This window comes from Streptopelia decaocto (genome assembly GCF_964273445.1).
Source record: "Streptopelia decaocto genome assembly, chromosome: 1".
NCBI classification, from domain to species: domain Eukaryota; kingdom Metazoa; phylum Chordata; class Aves; order Columbiformes; family Columbidae; genus Streptopelia; species Streptopelia decaocto.
Window position 1 is genome coordinate 74,459,991 of NC_138663.1, and position 23,237 is coordinate 74,483,227.

General features: G+C 40.0%; 1 protein-coding gene across 1 annotated transcript; it reads right to left on the reverse strand.

Annotated features, from left to right (window-relative positions):
• Positions 1-4,448: 4,448 nt before the first annotated feature.
• Positions 4,449-22,252, reverse strand: SAMM50 (SAMM50 sorting and assembly machinery component). Its single transcript, XM_082076404.1, has 15 exons — positions 22,128-22,252; positions 19,204-19,314; positions 17,734-17,835; positions 17,035-17,122; positions 15,807-15,913; positions 13,788-13,918; positions 13,486-13,573; positions 12,811-12,939; positions 12,039-12,110; positions 10,867-10,953; positions 8,257-8,327; positions 7,434-7,501; positions 6,532-6,678; positions 5,467-5,608; positions 4,449-4,659 (listed from the first exon to the last, which is right to left on the reverse strand). Exons 1-15 carry the CDS (start codon positions 22,146-22,148, stop codon positions 4,614-4,616), a joined length of 1,410 nt encoding a protein of 469 aa, XP_081932530.1. The 5' UTR covers positions 22,149-22,252; the 3' UTR covers positions 4,449-4,613.
• Positions 22,253-23,237: the final 985 nt, after the last annotated feature.

Genomic DNA, 23,237 nt, shown 5'->3' on the forward strand with positions numbered 1-23,237 from the left:
ACATCTCTGCAGAGATTTCCATTGGCGGCAGGTACAGACCTGTATTAAAAAAGACACAGAGCAACAGCAAATGTACTTATGTCGAAGTACGCTTTCAAATTATTCAGAAGTCAGCATTATGGTCTATTTTTAAATAAAATACAGTTATGCTTTTAACAAGATGGCAGCAAACCTACCCCCTACATTCTAACAACCTCCTCATTTCCTCTTCCACATTCCCCCAAAGCTCCCAAGCAGCTTACTAATGAGCAGTACCTAATATCACCAGATGTCCCAAAAAGAAAGAGCATTTTCAGTTTTTTTTATGTAGGTGGAACAGCTCCAAAAAGTCAGTTAACTGTCTTACAGCTGGTGATACAAGCATTAGTCCTGTTTCTGAGCTATTACAGCATTCTTCTCACTGGCTCAGAGGTGTCCCCAATACAGCAACAAGAGCCCTTGTCCCCGGAAGTCCTCCTCTCCTCCCCAGGCCTCTTTTAGCCCCTAGAAAGGACTGTAAGCAGTAACGTAACAACACAGCTGAAGAAACTCTGCTTCAGACGGTATTTGCATCCTCAGCTCTGTTCAGATAAAATTAAGGAGTCCACAAGCACGTGGGCAGTGCAGTTTCATGTATGCCATTTGCAGGCATTTATCACCATCTCCCCATCCAAAGCAGCAGGCATGGCTGTAAAAACAAGAGCATCCTGACTTCTCCATAGGTAAAGTGATATCCAAACCTATCCATTTAAGCAAATACCATGCTTTTGCATTAGCTAGGCTACAAGCCTTCCTTACGCCTTTTATCTTTTCACAGACAAACTCTGGCCAGAAATGCAATCAGCCAGGAATTCACAGAATCACAGAATCGACTGGGTTGGAAAAGACCTCAGAGATCGAGTCCAACCCTTGGTCCAACTCCAGTCCGTTTACTAGATCATGGCACTAAGTGCCATGTCCAATCTCAGTTTAAAAACCTCCAGGGACGGTGAGTCCACCACCTCCCTGGGCAGGCCATTCCAATGCCTGACCACTCTCTCTGTAAAGAATTTCTTTCTAATATCCAGCCTAAATTTCCCCTGGCAGAGTTTAATCCCATGCCCCCTTGTCCTATTGCTCACTGCCTGGGAGAAGAGACCAATCCCCACCTGGCTATAACTGCCCTTCAGGTAGTTATAGAGAGTGATGAGGTCATCTCTAAGCCTCCTCTTCTCTAGACTAAACAACCCCAGCTCCCTCAGCCTCTCCCCATAGGTCTTATGTTCAAGTCCCTTCACCAGTCGTGTTGCTCTTCTCTGGACCCGCTCCAGCACTTCAATGTCTTTCCTGAACTGAGGGGCCCAGAACCGAACACAATACTCCAGGTGTGGCCTCACCAATGCAGAGTACAGGGGAAGGATCACTTCCCTTGTCCTGCTGACCACGCTATTTCTGATACAGGATCTGTCCAGAGCTGTTCTGCCACTGTGACTGCTCAGTACTACAGCAGCTTCTGCTGGGATTCTGATTCCTGTCTTATCCATCCCAATTATTAGAGCCTCTGCAATGAATTTTAAATGCGAATATATTAATCACATCAATATTCTACAGAAGTAAGTGTAATCCAGTAATGTTGCTTCCAGAGGAATGCAGGAATGCTTTATGTACTGTGACAGTTTTTGTGCACTTGTTCATATGCTGTAAGAAAATGTTATCTTTTGATGTACTGCAATACAGGTGGGGAAACAGTGACCCAGGTAAATGCTCATGTAACGTGATTTTTCTCCCTTTATCCTTACTGGATAGTTCTGTAGTATGTGGTACAGCGTGGTCCGTCAGCAATGTGCCTGAAAGGCCTCTTCAGCCTTCAGCGAAGTTTCCCCCATTCATCCCTTATTTCTGATACAGATCACAGTTCTTTTCAAGCTTAATTGCGGACTATCTGCTTCTTGGTGTGCAGGCTGAGGCTATTTCTATAAGTCTGCTAAACTCAGGAAGGCTACTATGCCCTCTAAAATGACCCGCTTAGGGCACTCTCACGTAATACGTACTGCACTTTGAGCAGCCTTTAGTAAGAAACAACGTGCACAAAATGGAGCTTTTAAGGCAACAGAATACATCTAATATTATCAAAAGGACCAAAATAAACTTTGAAGTCCTAGGAGAGAATCCTAGCAGTATTAGGTATTTAAACATTCCCATTAAAAATATTTGTATATGTCAAAATGTAGATAGTGCTGGAGATAAAACAGTAACATTTGTTGACATTCTTAACATAGTGTCATGTTTTATCTCATAACAACAAGAAATCATCAAAAATGCTTTGTTAAATATATCTTTGCTACAGCAGCTGTGAGATATACACACTGAAAAAGGTTCTTTATATTAGATTTTGGTATTTGAAACAGACCTGACCTCTGTCATTCACAAAATTTTCTGTTTTGAACATCTGTGAGCCTGTTGCTGCAACTTTATAAAAAGGGAAGGATGTTTAATCAAGCAGAGCTCTGCAAAACCAAGATGGATCAGTTTTTAGCCTTCATATTTTATAAAGTGAGTTATAAACATAAACAGATTTAGTTACTGTATAACAGCAACGGCAATATATACCAATGCCAAAGCAATGTATAAAACTGTGGTCTCTTTCTTTAAAGAGTGGAGCTCCAGTGCTAACCTGACTGGGGACAAGACTTCATGGGAGTCCTGGCAGCATTCAGCAAAGCTGAGCAGCTTGTCAGTATGTCCAAACCTGTGTCTTTACCTGAGTGGAAGAAACCAGGAGTATAATAGCTTGTGTATTTCCATTCTGCTCTCCCAGAATTTTCTTTGTATTGTGATTTAAATTTTGCCAACAACTAATAACAAAAAGTGCAAATTTAGATGCAGGGAAAGTGGATTCTAGGGTCAGATTCTCTTAGGATGACAACTCAAGATTGATGCATATAGAAAAATTTAATATGTAACCAAGTTGTTAGGACTAAACAAGTGAATTAGTCCAACCTTATAAAAACTGGAATACACGCCAAGTGATAAAGCAGGATGTTGCTTTTAAGTTAAATCAGCATCTGAAGAAGTCAGTCAAGAGGCCTCTCACACAAGAACAAACAAGGTAGTATCACACGATCACATCTGGACATCCCCTTTTGCAACTGCTACAAAAAGATCTGTTTGCAAGACCCAAATCACTGGCTTTCCTGAGAGCATTAAAACACTCAAAACTGCCTCAGAGATAAGAACCCTGAACCTTTCAAAGTTACTATTGAATTTAGTATCTACTGTGCTGAACAGCTAATTTGAACTATTACAGTAAGCAATTCAGATTGTAGAAGACATTTAAGTATCATGATTTTACAACAGAAAAATATATTAGAAACAGAATATTTTGGTTCACTGTGCTGATTTTGCTGGGGTCGAGTTAATTTTCTTCATAGCAGTTATAATATTTTCTTTTTAGTAGCTAAGACAGTTTTTTGTTTTAGATTTAGTATGAGAATAGTGTGACAGCACACTGAACTTCCCAAGGGACAGAGTTATGTTTTCTTTCCGGTAGCTAGGCTATGTTTTGGAGTTGGTACAAAAAGAATGTGAGAACTCACTGATGTTTTGGCTGTTGCCAAGACGACCAAGGACTTTTTCAGCTTCGCAGCTGCAGGTGCACTTAGAAACAGGAGAACACCTAGACTGACATCCAGGTTGGCCATATTCCTGACCTGCATCATGCTCCATATAGAACGGGAGCTGACTCTTCCAGCTCTGTGGTTTTGCCTTTTGCCTTTTTGTGGGATCAGTTGTTTGGGACCAGAGCATTTTCCTTTCTGGGACCGGCTGTTGGCGTGATCATGTTCAAGCATGAACTGCTGCTCGGATCTCCACTCTTCCAGGATCAGCTGTACAGAACCAGTGTTCATAAGCAATTGCATTGTATATCACTTATTTTATTATTAGCAGTGTGTGTATATATATATAATCATTATTTTTATTATTATTTTCTCTGCTGTCTTTAATTAAACTGTTCTTAGCTCAACCCATGAGTTTTTCCCTTCCCTTTCGATTCTCTACTGCCATCCCACTTATGTGTGTGTAGAGGGTGAGCGAGCAGCTGCATAGTCCTAGCTGCCGGCTGGGGTTAAACTGCAACATTCGCTTACAAACATTATTTGGATAAAATAATTTTTGATGCATAACAGAATTTTTTCAGGGTCATTTGCTCACAGAAGCTGATGGAGAAAAACTGTTCCCCCTTAATTTCTACTCCAGTCATACTCACAGTTGGTCATCTCAACACTTCTGAGACTTGTGGTTGGAAGAGCAAAGGCTGTGCAGGCCAATGGCTACTATAATGATGTGAACTGTATCCAAGAGTCAATTTCTGACAGATATCTCTAATATTAATAACAATAATAATTAATAACTAAAAACTGTAAGTTAAAATAGCTAGAATCTTACAAAAATCCTCCCATCTTTGATAAGAATCAGAAGTACAATGAACCTTCAGAGCATAATTTTTTAATGTAGTTTCTAGTGGAGTCTGAGAGGTAAATCACTCAGATGCATATCTGTATTCAAGAAAAAAGTTAAACCATATCAAGCTATATTATAGTCTTGATTTCAATTACGGAGCACAATTTCATATACTGATGTAAAAGGTTTCTGTATTATAGAAATCTGATTCCTGCTCCAAACTGAACACCATCACATATCCTGAAAAGAAACAAATAGTGAACAATGTAAGTCATATATAAGGTACTGATGAAATTAGAATTAATTCTCCCTACTCCCAAATTCCCAAGGTTTCCAATCTTTGGAAAGTTACAATTCAAATTTTAGCTGACAAAGGCTTTTTAAAATAAATGCTTTGCCCATCTGTCATACATATGGAGTATTTACATTTGCAAAATAAAGGCCATAATTTTCAAATTGCTATTATTCATTCACGCGAATGACAAGTAGAAACATAATCCAACTCCTGTATAAAATACAGAGTATCTTGCACAGTATTCACCAGCAAGAACAAGCCCCCTGAAGCTTTTTTATTGTGTACTATAATATTTGCTTGATGTAGGATAATTGGTTGCTAACAAATTAATTTGTTCTCCTTTTCTCTTTGTCTATAGTTAAACTTGTTTTCATTTTCAAGCAAAGGCATTAAACTCATTATTTATCCAACAATTTGGTTTTGGAAGGCTTAAGAAAATCCCATGAGGTGTTTAAGTGATCATTTCCCCTAAAGAAATAAAACCTGCTACACAGCTATTCATACATTTCAACAGCTGATCTCAAGTTCAATGAACTTTGAAATTTGAGATACAAAGTCTTAAACCACAAAATAGTGTGAAATCAACATGAATATAGCAAGCTGAAAGAAGAGCAACAAGTGTTGAAAAAAAAGCTAAACTGGTATAGAATAAACAAAATCAAAAGGCAGCAATTTTCTCTGCCAAAAGCAGATAGAAATACATTAACCTTTGAAACCAGTCCCCATTGAAGAAATTGGTATAAAAAACCAACCTGTCACCAGACTGCACTCCCATGGGGAAACAGTAGTTAAGTTCTAATCTAGCAATGTTTCCAAGTCGGAGCACTATTCCGGCACCGTAAGACCATCGGATATACTCTGCCAGCCTCTGCAGGTGAGCTCTGGGACCCTCACCTGAAAGCAAAAGAGCAGAAGAACAAGAATTAAAGTCAAGGTGGTCAAAGGTTGCCAAGGCTAACTGGATTTTCAGAGCTAGAAGACAGACTACTTGGAGCACCCACTGTAGATTGAACATTTATTTACTACCCACAGCTCCCATAAACGCCAACCATGTACCTTGTACTCAAACTACAAACTTCTACAACTCTAGTTGGATTGCTGGTTGATCTTCATTTCCCTTCACAGGGTACCTACTTATATGAACCTGGAAATGAGTACTAAAGACCTAACTGAAAGTCTTTACTGGGCCTCTGTTAAAGTTGATTCGTCTGCTTTTCAGTTGTGCACAAAATGTTTCCCTCCTATATGAATGCCATCTCTCTTCCACCAAGAGAGGCAGTCATCAAATATCACTACATCCCCAAATTAGTTGAACTGATAATGAAAAATTGTACAGTAATACTCTAAAATCTTGAAAAAAGTTGTGGACGGAACTAAAAAAAACAACCAACCAAACCAACAACAAAAAACAAACCATCAGTTACCACACCCTCATGATAACTTTTTATTTAATTCATCCCAGAATACACTACAATCCCACTAAAATATCATCTTCCAGCCTCCCTTTAGATTGGTGTATAGCAGGTGTAAATCAATTACCTTACTGGTCTGCAAACATCACAAATTCACAGATACTACTGTTACTATCCTAGTTCTCTTTCCTACAAATAGTGCTAGAATTTATGTAGAGAGCCAAAAAAAATTACTGGCTATCTGTCAAATACACAAGTTAATAGCAGCAGCTTTTTGACAGGCACCAAGATATACACAGTAAACAAACTGCTTCTGAGTAAACAGACACATAACAGCTCTCTTCTTTTTGCCTTTATATATAGAGAGAAGCAGGTTTTGTTATATACAATTCTATTGAGTCTTACCATAGTCAAGATTGCAGAGGTTTCCAGCATTAAGGAAGAAATGTGTTCGGAAAAGGTCTCCAAACCCTCCCCGGCCTGGCCGAAAAGGGAGAGGGGTGTAGAGATGCAAGCCTCCAGCCCAGTAGGCTTCTCCTCCCAAGTAATCACCTATTTAGGGAAAATGTTGGAATAAAAGCATTTACTGTGGTATATATTAAAAGAACAAGAACACATCCTTAAATTGTTTTATATTGCACTGCTACCTCTTTTACAACTGTTGCCACTTGCTCCCACCTCTCTCCAACCTCACCACTATCAAGTAAAATATCAGCACCTACACAATTCTTTAAACCTTCCAAGTGAATTGCCCTTTTTCTTCATTCCCTCACCCAAACAGCCTGAGGTATGCACCTACTTGTGGTTCAGCAGAGACTACCCCGTGAACACCTCTGAAATACTTGTCTTAGTTTCAAAAATTAGCTTTAAAATATACTGAATACTGAATCCACTGATAACAGCAAGTCAGCAGCAGAGTAAGGAATAGAACTGAGGAAGGTTCTGGCTCTCCAAATGCATTTATTGATCAGATTACTTTTCCCCTCAGCTACGTGAACATGTGCTGTACCAAATAGAAATTTAATGTGACTGTTGTTGCTTACTAATTCAAGTGACATGCTGGAAGTATGCAAGTCTGAACACACACTGGGTTTACCAAAGTAGCTTATGGCTTAACTACGAATTGCCAGGCTTCATTCCATTGTGAACTAATACACAGTAACAGATCAAAGACATAACACTTCTCAAAGTGCAGAATGAGTAAAATTATTTTTAAGTTACACAAAGCTTAACGGCAGAATCTGATTCTTTGTTACACACTAACATTTACAGTATTGTCAGAGGAGTAGGATTTAAAAGTTTCAGACCTTCACTCTGGGGTCCAATGCTGTACATACTGAATCCACGCACACTTGTTGGTCCACCAAGGTAAAACCTAGCGAATACAGTCAAATTTAATTTAATGCTTCACTTCAAGGATATATTTGAAAATACTTAGCCATACTTCTAACACTGCATTTCAGAGTTACAGGTAACTTTGTAGCAGGTTTAGAACAGCGTATTTAAAGAAATACAAGAAATTATATATAAATCCTGCTGTGTTTGGCAAAAATTCAAAACAAATGGAAGTATTAAAAAAACCCACAAACCACCCCAATCAGTCTTCTATCACTTACAAAGATCAAAATCAAAGGTTCCCAGCAGTTAAGAAGAATCAGAACACTGTCTGATTCTGTCTGTTGTAATAATTTTGATAGAAATACTGTGGTTGACATTTGGTATTTATTGCAAATAAATTTAAGCCTAAATGGTTTCTGCTAGTGATCTTTAAACACAGGTCTTAAAGGGCAAAATTGCCTATAAATCCTACATAGTTACAATATGACTTCTAAAAATACCTACAGTGTTACCTATGCCTGATACAAAATTTTGCAGATAGTAAATACCATTTTGCAACCATAAATATTGGCAGGCAGAGCTACTATATAGCACATTCAAAGTTTATACTACTCTAATATGAAAATCAAAAACAGGAGGCTTGAGTACTAACATTCAATTAAACCTAACTGGAAACTTATTCGATTCTCCTCAGAACCAGAGCTATTACTGCTTCTCTCTTCTACTATAGGATGTTCTTTATACATTACCTGGGTTGGCTGAAAAAAATTAAGAAACATTTAAAAAACTTGCCTATCAGCTATACTGGATGGCTTGTCTCCAATAGGTACTAGCATTCCACCCCAAAGTGATGCTGAAAAAACCTTTGGAGAGAAAAAGAAGGTGTTTATTAATATATATTACTTAATTTCCCTAAAAATTCATCGCTCAGTAACAAGCAGAGCTCTCCTTGGTTTGACAGAAAGTTACACGTTCTCACAGTGCATACTTGGATATCACACCATCAGTAATGGTATTTTCAAGAAACTTGATCATTGCTGCCCTCTTTCTTTCATGCAGTGCTACATCTTGAAAAAGTCAACACAGCACATTTGAAGCAAGTGCCACTTTCACAATAGCCAAAGGGAACACTCATCCAGCTCCTATTTTCTTATGAATTTTCATGTTTTGAAATAAAACAACACTGCTGGCAGAAATTACTCCTGGCAATTTTAAACCCATAGGAGGCTAAGTCCAGAAAATAGCTACCAAAAATGCACAATTATTACCTGTCTGTAAATCAGCCTTATAATTGAATGAAACCATATTCTGCAACTCACTATATTGACATTGAATACACTTATATAATTACTGCTTATCTATATAGTAATTCTTGGGAGCCAAACCACTATAATAAATACATTTAATGATTTGCCTGCTGCTTGTGTACCAAGTACTACTGCCAGATGGTGAGATCTATTGTCAATACCAAGGCCACAGGTGTTGGGTATTTTCTCTAATTTTACAGCATACTCCTGCTGCCTTCTGCCCTGAGAGTCCCCAGATGCCTCCCCTGCCATGATCAGATGTGAACTCATCACACACATAATATCTCGTTACACAACACACAATGTGCAAAAACCAGTTGCACACAAGCCTACCTACGCTCACAAACAATGGATCATGTAAAATTATGTGCACCACACGATGAGATATGCTTTACTTCAATTCCCAGTGGAGGAATACTAGCAGTCACAGGAAAGAGCAAAGTCCTCTTTGCAAAGCCATTAAATTACTTCACGCTGTCTTTCTCAGCTGAAGGTCAGTGAATCAATGTGAGATGACTAGAAGTGCACTCCTCAGACAATGCCTTTTCCTCCACCACACAGAAGGTGCAAATATAATGGTATAATAAGAACAGGGTATAGCAGACAGCCTTAAAAAGCCCTTCTGTGTTGGCCTCATTGGTCTAAGTCAAGAACTTCATTGTACCAAGTCACCTAAGAATCAAAGTACAAAACAGCAGAGTGACAGATTCTTACAGAATCAGTTGATTAGTATCTGCACTACTACAGAAGTAGCTTGGAGCTTTTCAGTCATTCTGTTGGCATAATGCTAACATTATTCCAGCCTCCCAGAATTTCTTCGTTATTCCAGTACTTTTTAAAAAGCTCTCAAGGGGCAGAGATCTTCTCAACTCTTGGTTTGGTATACAAATGTTGTTATATGTTGGTATACAAATTATTGTAACCTCTGATTTTTAATTCTTCATAATGAAAGTTGCTGTTTAATTCCTCATTGATCTATGATACAAGAACTTACTGCACAATCTCTGTGCGGTATTTCTAAATACAGACAGAAATATTTCTAGTATATAGTTAAATTCTTATTTCACTAAGCAGAAAAACACCTATTTCCACCTAATACTAGCTCTGTTGCTGTTAAAAATGCCTGAAACTTAAGACCTCTATGTTCTCTTAAGAAGCTGGAGTACATTAAACATGGAGTTATCCAGGGTCATTTCCTCTGAAGGAAATATGGTGGGGATACACAAGAACTGCTCTGCCAACCAAACCAAGTGATGATGGGTTGCAAACTGGCTTAAGGAGAGAAGCCAGAGAGTGGTAGTCAATGGTGCAGAGTCTAGTTGGAGGCCAGTATCTAGTGGAGTGCCTCAGGGGTTGGTACTGGGGCCAGTATTATTCAATATATTCATTAACGATTTAGACGAGAGCGAGACCTGGACAGGCTGGAGAGTTGGGCGGGGAATAACCTAATGAAATTTAACAAGGGAAAGTGTAGAGTCCTGCATCTGGGCAGGAACAACCCCAGGTTCCAGTATAGGTTGGGAAATTACATATTAGAGAGCAGTGTAGGGGAAAGGGACCTGGGGGTCCTGGTGGACAACAGGATGACCATGAGCCAGCACTGTGCCCTTGTGGCCAGGAAGGCCAATGGCATCCTGGGGTGTATTAGAAGTGGGGTGGTTAGTAGATCAAGAGAGGTCCTCCTTCCCCTCTACTCCGCCCTGGTGAGACCACATCTGGAATATTGTGTCCAGTTCTGGGCCCCTCAGTTCAAGAAGGACAGGGAACTGCTGGAGAGAGTCCAGCACAGGGCAACAAAGATAATTAAGGGAGTGGAACACCTCCCTTATGAAGAAAGGCTGAGGGAGCTGGGTCTCTTTAGTTTGGAGAAGAGGAGACTGAGGGGTGACCTTATTAATGTTTATAAATATATAAAGGGTGAGTGCCACGAGGATGGAGCCAGGTTAGAGTATTTACTTTCAAGATCTTTACACCAGCCATCTTTCACTTCCGTGACCTTTTTCTAATTCATCGTGAACAACCATCATAAGACACAGATTCAATAACCTCATTTGATTATTCAGATCAATTACTAAAATATCTTTAAAACAATTACCGAATCCCAGATAAGTTGCTTATTCAACTGAAATTCAAAATCCTCTTTTAGAAAGCTCACGTCTCCACCTGTATAGCCAGCCAGCTCCTGCAAAGACATAAGTTTATGAAAGTTGTAACAGATATCACATATTTCTTTTCTCTAAAAGGTCATCATGTCTGCATCAGCAAAAGCAGTGTTCTCTGCGCCAGAAATAAAAAATGCACTGATATGGAGAGACAACTGAATTTGGGATCAATGAAAAACCACACGTGACCCTCACAACAATAAGCTGCGCTTTTCTCCTCCAAGTATTAAACCAAGCTATCACTTTCAAAGCCATTTTGTAAATGACAGCTGGAAAATTTAGCATCTGAAATCAAAACTCTTACTGTATTTTCCTAGACCTGAGAAGATTTCATATGTACTAAAGCAGGGCTGAAGAACGAAATAGCCAGTTGCTTTACACCAATTCTAGTTGAAAATAACAAGTGAAGTGACTGAATCAGTGTTAGAGGCAGCATCTAACAAACGATATGCTAACTAAACCCTGAATTGTATCCACCTTTCTCACTCAAAAACAGAATAGTTCACTGCTGCTAAGGAACAGCAGCACTTCTAGTTCCAATGGCACTTCAAAGCAATCTGCTTCTGAAGCACTGCAGAATTTAATGCTTCTGAAGCATTAACCCATACAGCAGAAAAGCCAGCTTTTTAAAAAGCTCTGAAAGTAACTAGAGCGAAAACCATTTTCTGTGCCAAAATGCCATATGCCAGTCTTTCATTTTTAAGGCTTATAAAAAACAGCATCAGGACCACAGTGGGGTAGTTCTGTGTCACAGTGTTAGAAAACAAGGACTAATACCTACTGTAAAGTTTAAATACTGTCAGGGATAATGTATCTCAGCTAATAAACAATTTAATGCTAATGGCAAGATAAAATTGCTGTGCTGTTCGAACAATGGTATATAAATGAAAATTTGCCACCATAATAAAAAAGGTTTCATAGATTTAAAAGGCACACACTGTAAAGATAAAAAGTAAATACTGGTCATTACTGTATCCTAGTCAATTTACCATGAATTTCTAACTGCAGACATTTTTAACATGAACATAAATTAGATAAATTAACAGTTAACTCAAACACACTTAAGATACAAAATCCAATAACAGTTCAAGTGATTTAATACTACCTGATTAATTTTCAGCAAAGCACCTCGTCTTGGCAAGATTGAGGAGTTGCGGGAATCAATTACCATGGCATGCTGAAAAGAATGGAACAATTATTTTTAGGTTCCATATCTGCGTAATACCACAGAATGACACTATTCTTTTCCTTCAAAAATGGTGCAAACTGTGGAAAACAACCACAGCTCCAGCTAAGGCTAGCATAGCTTCGTTGATTTGGGAACATTATATCTACAAGACTAACTTAGTTTTGACGGTTTAGTTTTCGAGGCCACATGAAACACATAAATTTCTATCTTTTGGCCATGGTATGCACCAGAAATATAGCAGCAACAATGACCCAGTGTAAATAGCCAATTTTGTGACAGTAACCAGCAAGGAGTTTATCTCCTACAATTTGTATGCTACAAGTTAAAAGATGACAAGTGATCAAAGACTGCTATAAGAAATAATATTTAGAAATGGCACAGCAACTGCAGGGTGAGGAAATACACTGATCCTGTCACCTACCAAACAAGACAATTCTCCTAAGAGATGGTACATGACATGGAGGGAGACCCAGAAAAAAGAAAAAAAACAGACTATGCAACAGTCAGCCATGAAAATATGTTTTTTCTTTGGACATCCTGGATGACTCTGCATGAACGACCAAACATGGCACAAGATGTCTGAAATAAAACACACTACCTACTAAGACAAAAAGCTCCTTTGGTATCATTCAGAAGTATTAGATTGCTCAAAATAACGTTTTAAAAAAATGTCAGGAAAGAGCCTTACAGAGAGAGAAGATTTAAGAGAATGTCCACTTTCTTCTCGAACAGAAAAGGACGCTGTTCTAGCGAGGCAGCCAAGCTCTCTCCACACACCTTCCCACTTCAGTGTGTGATTAGTCTTCCAGACTGGAAACTATAAATAAAGAATTGGGTATGACATTAACAATTTTTGATACAAATGAAAGTAAACATTTCCCTGAAAAATCTTTCTCTCTAAAGTTTACTTAATCATGAGTCAACGCTTTTTCTTTCCAAACTTGTGGACGAGAGAGAAACCCTTTTTCAATTCAGAGTAATGCTAATTCGGCTCCAGTCAACAGAGTTTCGCCAAGTAGGTGCACACTACTTAATCCATCCCAAACAAAAAATATCTTGAATTGGGCTGATACAGTGAGCTAGGCTGTCTCTCTGAAATGATACTTGAAACATTAACAATTTGGAGAAAAACATATTGGTATTTTTATATAGACAAAATAAGACTGAATTATAAGAAAAAGACTAAGATTTATTACCTCAGTCATTTAAAAATTGTTGATCTCTTTCAAATAATGACAAGTTAGCCCTGTGCACAAGTGTTTCAATCATTAAAAAAGTAAAACAAATATTTGTGAAATCCAGCTATGATTTGAATTAAATGTAGATGAAGCACATGTTCCACAAACACCTGTGCTACACTTACATTGAGTTCTGTTGATATTCCTCTATCAGTTTCACGAAGAGAGCTCCAAGGGAACTGCCCAGTTACTTTATAGAGGTTAGCTGAAAAACTGAAACACAACGTTACTGATAGGTTTGAAAGTGAAACTATTTAAGTAGGTGGAATTTTAAATTATCACAAAAACTTGAGAAACCAACTCTGCTACATTATTAACAGACCCTCAAAGGAATAAATGTAATCATTACTCAATGAAAGATCTTACTAATTGTTTTATATGCCTTCATTCATAAAAAATAAAAAGTACTCAAAAATGCATCCCCTACTTTCTTTCAAAGTTTCCAGGCTGTGGCTTGAAGAATGACAGGCCATATGAAGTTTCCTTTGTTCCATAGGAGAACTGGAAGGTTACCTTTTCTGCACGCCCAAAGAGATTTGGGAACTTGAGCCCAAGTACCTATGGAAAATAATAAAAAACCAATTTCATACAGTTTGCTATCTTGCATCTTAATCATATTTTGAAGACAAGCATACCTTACCCAGAGAATGAGAAATTAAGATACTCAAAAATGGTTGTAATTAAATCTGTTTTTCTTGCAAGTTAAGCTTCTCTTTGCTCTGGCAGCAAAAGCCATCACAATAGTGCAAGTTACAGTTAATCACCCAATTTCTAGTGCTGTGCAGTAGCTGCTGACTTAAACCTACTATAATTAGTACTGCTATTATTTCAAGCAAAATCTCCCAGCCAGTCTTAGAGAACTAAGTCTTCGGCATAATAAGCAACTGCTCTGCAAATGCAGATTTTCCAGCCAGGTAAGGTTGATTGGAACCACAGCAATAAGTCAATGGAAAATTATCAATACAGAGCTACTCCTTTGTATTTTTGTTCTGAGAAACAAGATAATTTTGCACTCAGTCCTGATGGCAGTACAACATACCATTACAATTCTCCAGAAACGACAGTTAAACACTTTTGCCCGTTCTGACAAATTCCTTGTGTCCCTTTGGCAGCAAGGAAGAAGCAGACTTCCTCCAAGCACAGACACTACCAGGACTCTTCTCCTGTTGTATGTTCTATTTTAAAAGAATGTTAAAATGCTACCAAAACCTAATTGCCTTTGTCTAACAGGCACTGGAAGCAAATCAGTCACCTGAACTTTGTGATGACGGCTAATATGCAATTATCCAACTAACCAGAAAGGGCTATTATTATGAAATATTACATCTATAGGCTTCAGGTGAATTTAAGGGATTAGAATAAATGTCAAATCTATTTAACTCTTAAAGAACCATGATCTTTGCTGCTTAGACCAATGTATACAACTCATGCTTTCATATCACTCAGAAGTTTTACTTCTCTGTAAGAAATGAAAATCAAATAGTAGGGGGAGCTGAGTACAAAAAGAGAAACCCAAGTAACTTTCAGACTGTTTCCAAATGCAGTAGAACACATAAATAGGATTCTGCGCTGATTTCATTTAGGCCATGACACTCTGGACATTGCTCTCACCAGCAAGGCCACATAAGCAGCTCTCACTGAGTTCCTGTTTTCCCTCAACTCGCAAAACACCATCACCTGAGTCATGCAGTATCTTATCCAGGTTAAAAATACTCCTAAGAAGAAAAAGATGAGTCCCTTGATCTGGCTTATCTACCAGCGGCACGCAGAGCTGTACTGTGACCATGAGAAGGCAGAATGGGCACAGGAAAGAGCACCTCAAAGCATCATCTACACACACCAGCACTCCTGTTAAAAGTACGTTAACACAACAGCACAGCTGTTATTTTTTGTGTCAACTGGTAAATATTTTTCACACAAGATTTTAATGTGATGCATTCTTAATTGAAACAAGTTCCGCAGTTGATATGGTTCTGGAAAACCCTGCATTTTGCAGCCCAGAATAACTGTTACAGCATTAAAACAGCAAAAAACAACAATTTCTAAGTCAAACATAAAGCATTTCAGCCAAGAAGAAAATGACTTTAAATAGATCTCAGAGAAACTAAATGCCAAACTTACTAACCTCCCCAGTACATAAAGCACCTAAAATATTACCACAAAAAATTTAAGTAATTTTTAAGAATCAAAAAATTAACATGCTTAGTTGGAAACTATACCATTCTTCCCTAGCTCAAAATAGGCTTTTGCTGAATGAAAGCCTGACTAATACAAAGACTCTTTAGAGACAAAGGTCTGGCAAAGCCTTAGTAAAGCTGGATCAAGAAAATACTTTGCCTTGGATCAAGTCCTCACTTATTTAATCACCAAATTCCTTGCTAGGTTTGGAACATGAAAGTAAGAGGAATATCAAAAGGTATTAATAATTATTTGAAATAATCCATACCATACTGCCTTCATTGTTGCCAACCATAGTGTTATAGCTTCCAGTTAGTCTTCTCAATTCTGTTACCTCAAAGATTACATCTAAACCATTTGGAAGGGCATCATCTCCTACATAAACAAACATATGTTATCCCTAAAGAGCTATTTAAAAGAATGCAGACAGAAGATGACTTGAACTATTTGAAAACTGGTTTAATTAAATTATATAGTTGAAGTCTACATTACAAACTAAAATGGCTTGAAAAAGAGAAGTTGTTTGGATATGCATGCAGAATTTTGTTCAATCAAAGCATGACTAGCTCTAATCAATAACACATTAGTTTAATTATGAACTAGTAACATTTATTTGTTACCTACCCACTAAAAATAAAGATGGAGGCAAATTCTTATATTAGAATAATTAGAAATTAAAATGGTCCAGACATGGCAAGAAGGATGCCGTCCCTAGGGCAGAGCTCCCAGCACACTGTGAGCAAGTGCTGAACAACAAAAACCGCTCAGTTTCTACAGGGCTCCCTCTGGCTACAGCAGCTGTTCCAAACCATAGCTGCTGCCAAGGGTGCCCAGTTCTGCTCAAAGCAAATGGGCCCAGCATCCCAGCACCAGCAACTTGTGGGACTGCACTGCGTTTCCTTCTCAATAACACAACCTCCCTCTGCTGAAGAGAACAGCAACAGGTTTGAACAGCAACCACAAGCCTGGGAATGCAAGCTGAGCTTTACTGTGAAACCTGCACACATTCAGCTGCCCCATATACGCTACAAGCCAATTTTTACTCAAAAGCACTGACAAAATAACTAGTATTTCCTTAGGCACCAAGGATGTGCTGATATAATGTCAGTTATGTGACGTGTAATACATGAAAGTAAAGGACATGTTTTCAAGCTTTTCCTCAAGTGTTCCCCTGAACCTTTGGTTTAAGGTATGTGCACTGTAATTAATTTAGTGCTGGAAATTCACTCATATTTGCATGTATACAAGTAATATTTATATTCACATACACAGATATACGGACACATGCAAATGCATCTTTTTCATAAGGGTAATGGATGTAGACACATATTCATACATATACCACACCTACACAAGCATCTAAAACATATAAAGGTATATGAGAGAGCAAGTTATATACACAAAAATGTCCAACCTATTACATAGGGAAATATACATCATGTTATGTCTATGTGTGTATGAGAAAAAAAGGTAAGGATTAATGAGGCAATACATACCTTGACAGGTATCAATCAGAACCTCTACCTGTCTAAAGATTCCTAGATGAAGCAACTTTTCACGAGCTTCATGCGATTTTCTCATCACCTACATGACAAGATAATTAGCTCAGTCTTTCAGGTTACCAAAAAATAACGAGGATCAAACAGTAGAAATGCAGCTAAGTCATACAACGTTCACAGATTTTTTGTGCAAAGACACATATATGGGCCTTCAAAACACATCACAACCAATTTACACTTGAATCTGTAAAGAAAAAAATTAAATCAAATCCAGAACATCCATCTCAATTCCTGCCTTTTGTTAGTTTGCATGCTAATTGTTATAATACTTAAACCTGCTATTCAAATAGGTATCAGTCCTTAAAACTTATACACCTATTTAGAGAGCCCATGCTTTTGGCAAAAAACCCAAACACCCTAACCTGTTTAGACTGATTTACAAGTCTGTCAGGCCCACTCCAGAAGGAATCACCACCTAAAAGTGCAAGGACATACAGCCTAACTCACACTTTGATCCATACAGTATCTGCCCGTATTACATATTTAGGTTTGGCTCCTATAGCAGAAGACCAGAATTGTCACAAAACTTGATGAAGTTGCTGCATGTCTGAAGGGAGCAGCCCAAAGCAGGAAAAAGAGAGAAAGTTGTAACTTGAATTTTTAAACAGTAGGTCTGATATTCACTGCAGTACTTACATCAATAAGATTTTTAGCCTTGAAAACATCAGCAACTTCATACATTATAATGTCATCTTTGGTCCTTCCAAGTCCATCGAAGTGCACATGCTGAACCACCACCTAAACAAAACAGATACATAAATACTGAATTTGCCTCTAATAATGACCATCAAAATCACGTATGCCGAAAAAAATATCATTGTCCAAGTGAAAAACCCTGAAGATTCCTAGGCTAATTACTGCTAACCAACATTATCGGAAATCAGTGTTATCTACAATTCCGGAAAGTTGTTTCCTTACCATGAAAATTAAAGAAAAAGAACTCTTAATATGAAAGCTTATATTGATCGTAGCAGAAGCAGCAGTAATGGATTGTAGCTGCTGGGATTTTAGTTGTGTTGTATTGACAATTAAGTCAATGCAGAAATCACACCGAGATATTACATGTAAGACAAAACACGGAGTTAGTCATAGTTAGCTATTTCTTGTAACAGCTACACATAAGCAAAGTGTTAAAACCAAACCTAAAGGCCATAAATATTTAACTATGAAAATTATTACTACCACTGGAGCATTGTAGTTTAAAATGCATATTAAGGTCACTACAATTATGAGGTTTTATATTTTCCTAAAATCATTCCTCTTGTTATATAATTATCTGAGATAATTTTACCTTAAAAACCACAACACGCTCTAAGTTAGCTGGTAAAAATAGACTACACTGATTGCATTTCCCTTACTTTTCCAACCTTTTCAGTGCATTATAATTTTAGCGGTAAGTGTAAAAAAATATATCTTCAGGTATTCGCATATAATAAAACAGCAGAGTAAGAGCAACCAAGCAGTACTGCAAATTGCTTCAAAAAAAGGTATCACAATATATACATAATGAACTCAAAAAAACCCAAATGTTGTTACCAAGCTTCTAGTTAGGATGACTCTCAATAGCATAAGGGAAAGGAAAACTAATAAAAACAAAGATAACGCATGATATCTCATCCCTCTACCATGCCTTAACTTATTACCGGCCAAGACAGACACGGTCTTGCATGTGAAATATATATTTTTTAAAAGTTATCATCCTCTGCTGAAGTTAATATTTCCCTTAGTGACATAATTCACGTGGTGGCAGTTTACCCTAACCTGTCCAATACTGTTCTCAGGCAGATTAAGGACAGTTGCTTGGTTTGCTCCTAAGCAGTGTTGCAGAAGCAGTAATCTCTTATGAGAGAGAGGGGAAAGTGGCATCCGGAAACTGGTCTGTTAACTCAAAGCTGAATTTTAATAACAGCTCCTGTGGTAGGGAAAAAGAAAGAACTGGAACTAGACAACATCAGATTAAATTCACTGTACTAAAATTAATTATTTCACATCTCAAGCCACAGTTTAGAAAGTTCCCTTAGGAAAAACAAGCAAGTAAGAGTGCCAAGACGTTTCTCTTGGCACTGAAGGAATGAAAAAAATCAGTACCATTGTTCAGGTACTTACATCTTTATTTTCGAGAATTTCCTGCTTGGCCTCAGGTTCAACTTCAACCAGTTCAGCTTCCTCTCCTAGGGCACCAAAATCTGGTCCACCCATTGGAAGAGGCTCCAAACTCTGAAAGCATAAAAGAAAACAGCATTTAATACAGTACGCAGATTTGTGATTTATGCCTTTTGCAAAGGAAAAAAGCTATGGTTCTTGACACTGTGCTTATCAGATCATAAGGAGGAAAAACCAGAAGAGAAGAACTAAAATGAGGGGAATTACCAGCACACTTCTTACCTACCCATTTGCTGAAATTTTTAATGAACCTGAAGAGCTTCCATGTTGAATGATTTCTCAAAAATACTCTGCACTCTTCCAAAAATAACCTTATTTTTAAGGCATGCTTCCTGTGTTAAAGATAAATTCTACCTTCTTAAAAAAAAAATCAGGGTGTCACTACTTTTTTGGGGGGGGAGGGAGAGGCGTGTGAATGTTGAACAACGAAAAAAATTGTGTTACTTTGCTTTGCATATATTTATATGCTTATATATATTAGTATTTCTTTTAAAAGTATTCTTCTAGGTAACGCTCAAGAACCTCAGGCCCCACCCATTAGAGGAGAACATTTTAATCAAAACTGTTTCCAGCACAGCATGGCTTTATTTACTACACCTGAAAGAGTTCTAAAATAAGACTTATCAGAAGATAATGGATTCAAGTGCGAATAGAGGGTTGCCTGCAAAAGCAGAGGTCAGGATTGGATAATTCAGTAAATCTACTTTTAGTCTTAAGTCACTAATACACTACTGGCTGCATTATTTAAGGCTAGCTGTTTTGCTGGAATAGTAAATTGCTGTTACGTATCAGAATCAAGTTCAATGAAGTCAGAATCCTCTCTTGCTCCTGATAATTTTCAGGCAGACACAAAACACTCTGCACCCACATAACATTGTATATCACTTTATACTGCAGAAGGATATAAACCCAAGAATACAAGAAAAAACATTGACTCAGAAATTAAATTAGTCATGGTAATTAGATACTCTGGAGCCTTAATAGCCCCCTGCAGCAATATATTCCTCAGTTTAATTAAACACTATGTACAAGCCTGCTGGTTTTCAACAGGCCCACAGAAAAGAGGCAATCTGCCTGGGATCCTGAGGAATCACCCAGACCATTCTTAGCCCCCAAAGAGGTCAGTCACTCATTAACCAGACCTGAATTGTCTACATCACAGTTTTAAACAGCCCTATGCAGGCTCACCATGGTTGTTTTAAGGGGAAGGTAGTTTAAGCCAAATTTACAAAGTTTTTACCAAATGGACTTAAGATTTGTTCTGTGATTCATTTGCTTTACAGTCAACAGTACCATTAACCTTCTCTACATTACACTGATATAGCTTGACTTTCTCATAACCTGTCACACACAGCTCTTCCGCCTTTCCATAGAATGCTCATGAGTGGACTGCTTATCTAAAATTATCCTGAGAGATGCCTCCCTAAAGAAGCCTGGAAGCATGGAGAATTCAATGCCTTCCTAAAGCATTTCAGAGCCTGCTTATCCTTATTCTTTGAAATTATTTTCTGATGTTTAAGACTTACTCTTTCTGTTGCCATTACGATCGCTACTTCTTGTCCTACCGCAATAAACACTTAAATCTTTACCTTCCTCTTTACGCAACAGGTTTGGAGATTTACGCTTCTGTTTGTGAGGTTCTCAAAGTGCTTCAGGAACGTGAGACACAGCCGTTCTCTTTAAGCAACACGGCTGTTTTCTGGGAAGCGCAAACCTACAACCTCCACTTTTCGCTGCCTGAGGGCTGCACTTGGGGGGCAGGTTCACTTTGCCTCGTGCTTTGGATTTATGTTTTTGTTGTTGCTTTGGTTTTGTTGGTTTGGTGGGTTTTTTTTGGTTGTTGTTTTTGTTGTTTTATTGGTTGGTGGGGTTTGTTTGTTTATGTTTTGGATAGTTGATTTGGTTTTTTTCCTGTCTTCTCCTCAGTTCAAGAAGGACAGGGAACTCCTTGAGAGAGTCCAGCGCAGAGCCAATAAGATGATGGAGTGGAGCATCTCCCATATGAGGAAAGGATGAGGGAGCTGGGGCTCTTTGGCTTGGAGGAGACTGAGGGGTGACCTCATTAATGTTTATAAACATGTAAAGGGTGAGTGTCACAAGAATGGAACCAGGCTCTTCTTGGCAACAACCAATGGTAAGACAAGGGGCAACAGATACAAACGGGAACACTGGAGGTTCCACTTAAATATGAGGAGAAACTTCTCTACTTGGAGGGTGCCAGAGCACTGGAACAGGCTGCCCAGGGAGACTGTGAAGTCTCCTCCTCTGAAGACATTAAAAACCTGTCTGGATGCCTTCCTATGTAACCTCGTGTTCCTGCTCCAGTGGGGTGGTTGGACTGGGTAATCTTTTGAGGTCCCTTCCAATCCCTGACATTCTGTGGTTCCGTGCTTTAGGCAGCTCGGCCCTCGCCAGCCCACTGTGGCAAGGTCAACCCCACTCGCCGCCAGGGAGGGAGGCAGGGCCCGGGAAGAAAAGACAAGGCGCCTCCGAGCCCCGGGACGGCGGCAGTTCAGCCGGGCCGGGCCCCTTCCCCCCGCGCCCGCCCCTGGCAGGACGTCGGTTACCGGCGAGGCTTCCCCCGGCGGCGCTGGGCACGAAGCCGCCGGTTGCCGCCGCCCGGGCCTGCGCGGAGCCCCTCAGGCAAAGCGGGGCACGGGGGCCCAGTCCAGGTCCCGGGGAGCCGCGCTGTAACCGGCGGAGGAACGCGGCCGGTCTCCGCTCCCGCCCTAGACCAGGCCCAGCCCGGCCCGGCCCGAAGGTCGCCGAAGCGACCTCCGGGCCAGTCCCGCGGCGAGCACCGACCGCAGCCGCCGAACCACCCTCCGCCCGGGCCCCTCCCCGCTGCCCCGCGGCGCGGCGCTTACCCGGGCGTGCACGGTGCCCATGGCGGCGGCAGCGGGGCTGCGCGGGCAGGGGGCCGCTCCTGCTCAAGGCCTCGGCACGGAGGCGGCCATGACAGGCAGGCCCGCCCCGGCCCCCATTGGCCGGGAGAGCGGGAAGGGGCGGGGCGAAGCTGCGCTTCCCGGATGCTTCGCCGGGAAGGCGCGCATGCGCAGCCAGGAGCAGGGGGACGGCACCCTCCTGCGGGGGAATCGCTGCATGAATCACAGAATCGACTGGGTTGGAAAAGACCTCAGAGATCATCGAGTCCAACCCTTGGTCCAACTCCAGTCCGTTTACTAGATCATGGCACTAAGTGCCATGTCCAATCTCAGTTTAAAAACCTCCAGGGACGGCGAGTCCACCACCTCCCTGGGCAGGCCATTCCAATGCCTGACCACTCTCTCTGTAAAGAATTTCTTTCTAATATCCAGCCTAAATTTCCCCTGGCAGAGTTTAAGCCCATGCCCCCTTGTCCTATTGCTAACTGCCTGGGAGAAGAGACCAATCCCCACCTGGCTATAACTTCCCTTCAGGTAGTTACAGAGAGTGATGAGGTCACCTCTAAGCCTCCTCTTCTCCAGACTGAACAACCCCAGCTCCCTCAGCCTCTCCCCATAGGTCTTATGTTCAAGTCCCTTCACCAGTCGTGTTGCTCTTCTCTGGACCCGCTCCAGCACTTCAATGTCTTTCCTGAACTGAGGGGCCCAGAACTGAACACAATACTCCAGGTGTGGCCTCACCAGTGCAGAGCACAGGGGAAGGATCACTTCCCTTGTCCTGCTGACCCCGCTATTTTGGATACAGGACAGGATACCGTTGGCCTTCTTGGCCACCCGGGCACACTGATGGCTCATGTTGAGCTTCCTGTCAATTAGTACCCTCAGGTCCCTTTCTGTCTGACTGCTCTCCAGCCTATGAAAATAGGAAATAACCAGTTTTCACCTGTATCCCCTCACAGGGGCACACTAAACTCGGGGCTCTCCGCCTCTTGGAGGTGGGTGATCAAAACTAAGCACCTCCTAGCCAAGCTCAACAGGCGACAAGAAATTTAATAGACGTTGCAGCAGGTGGAGCGGCCACCGCTCACCGGA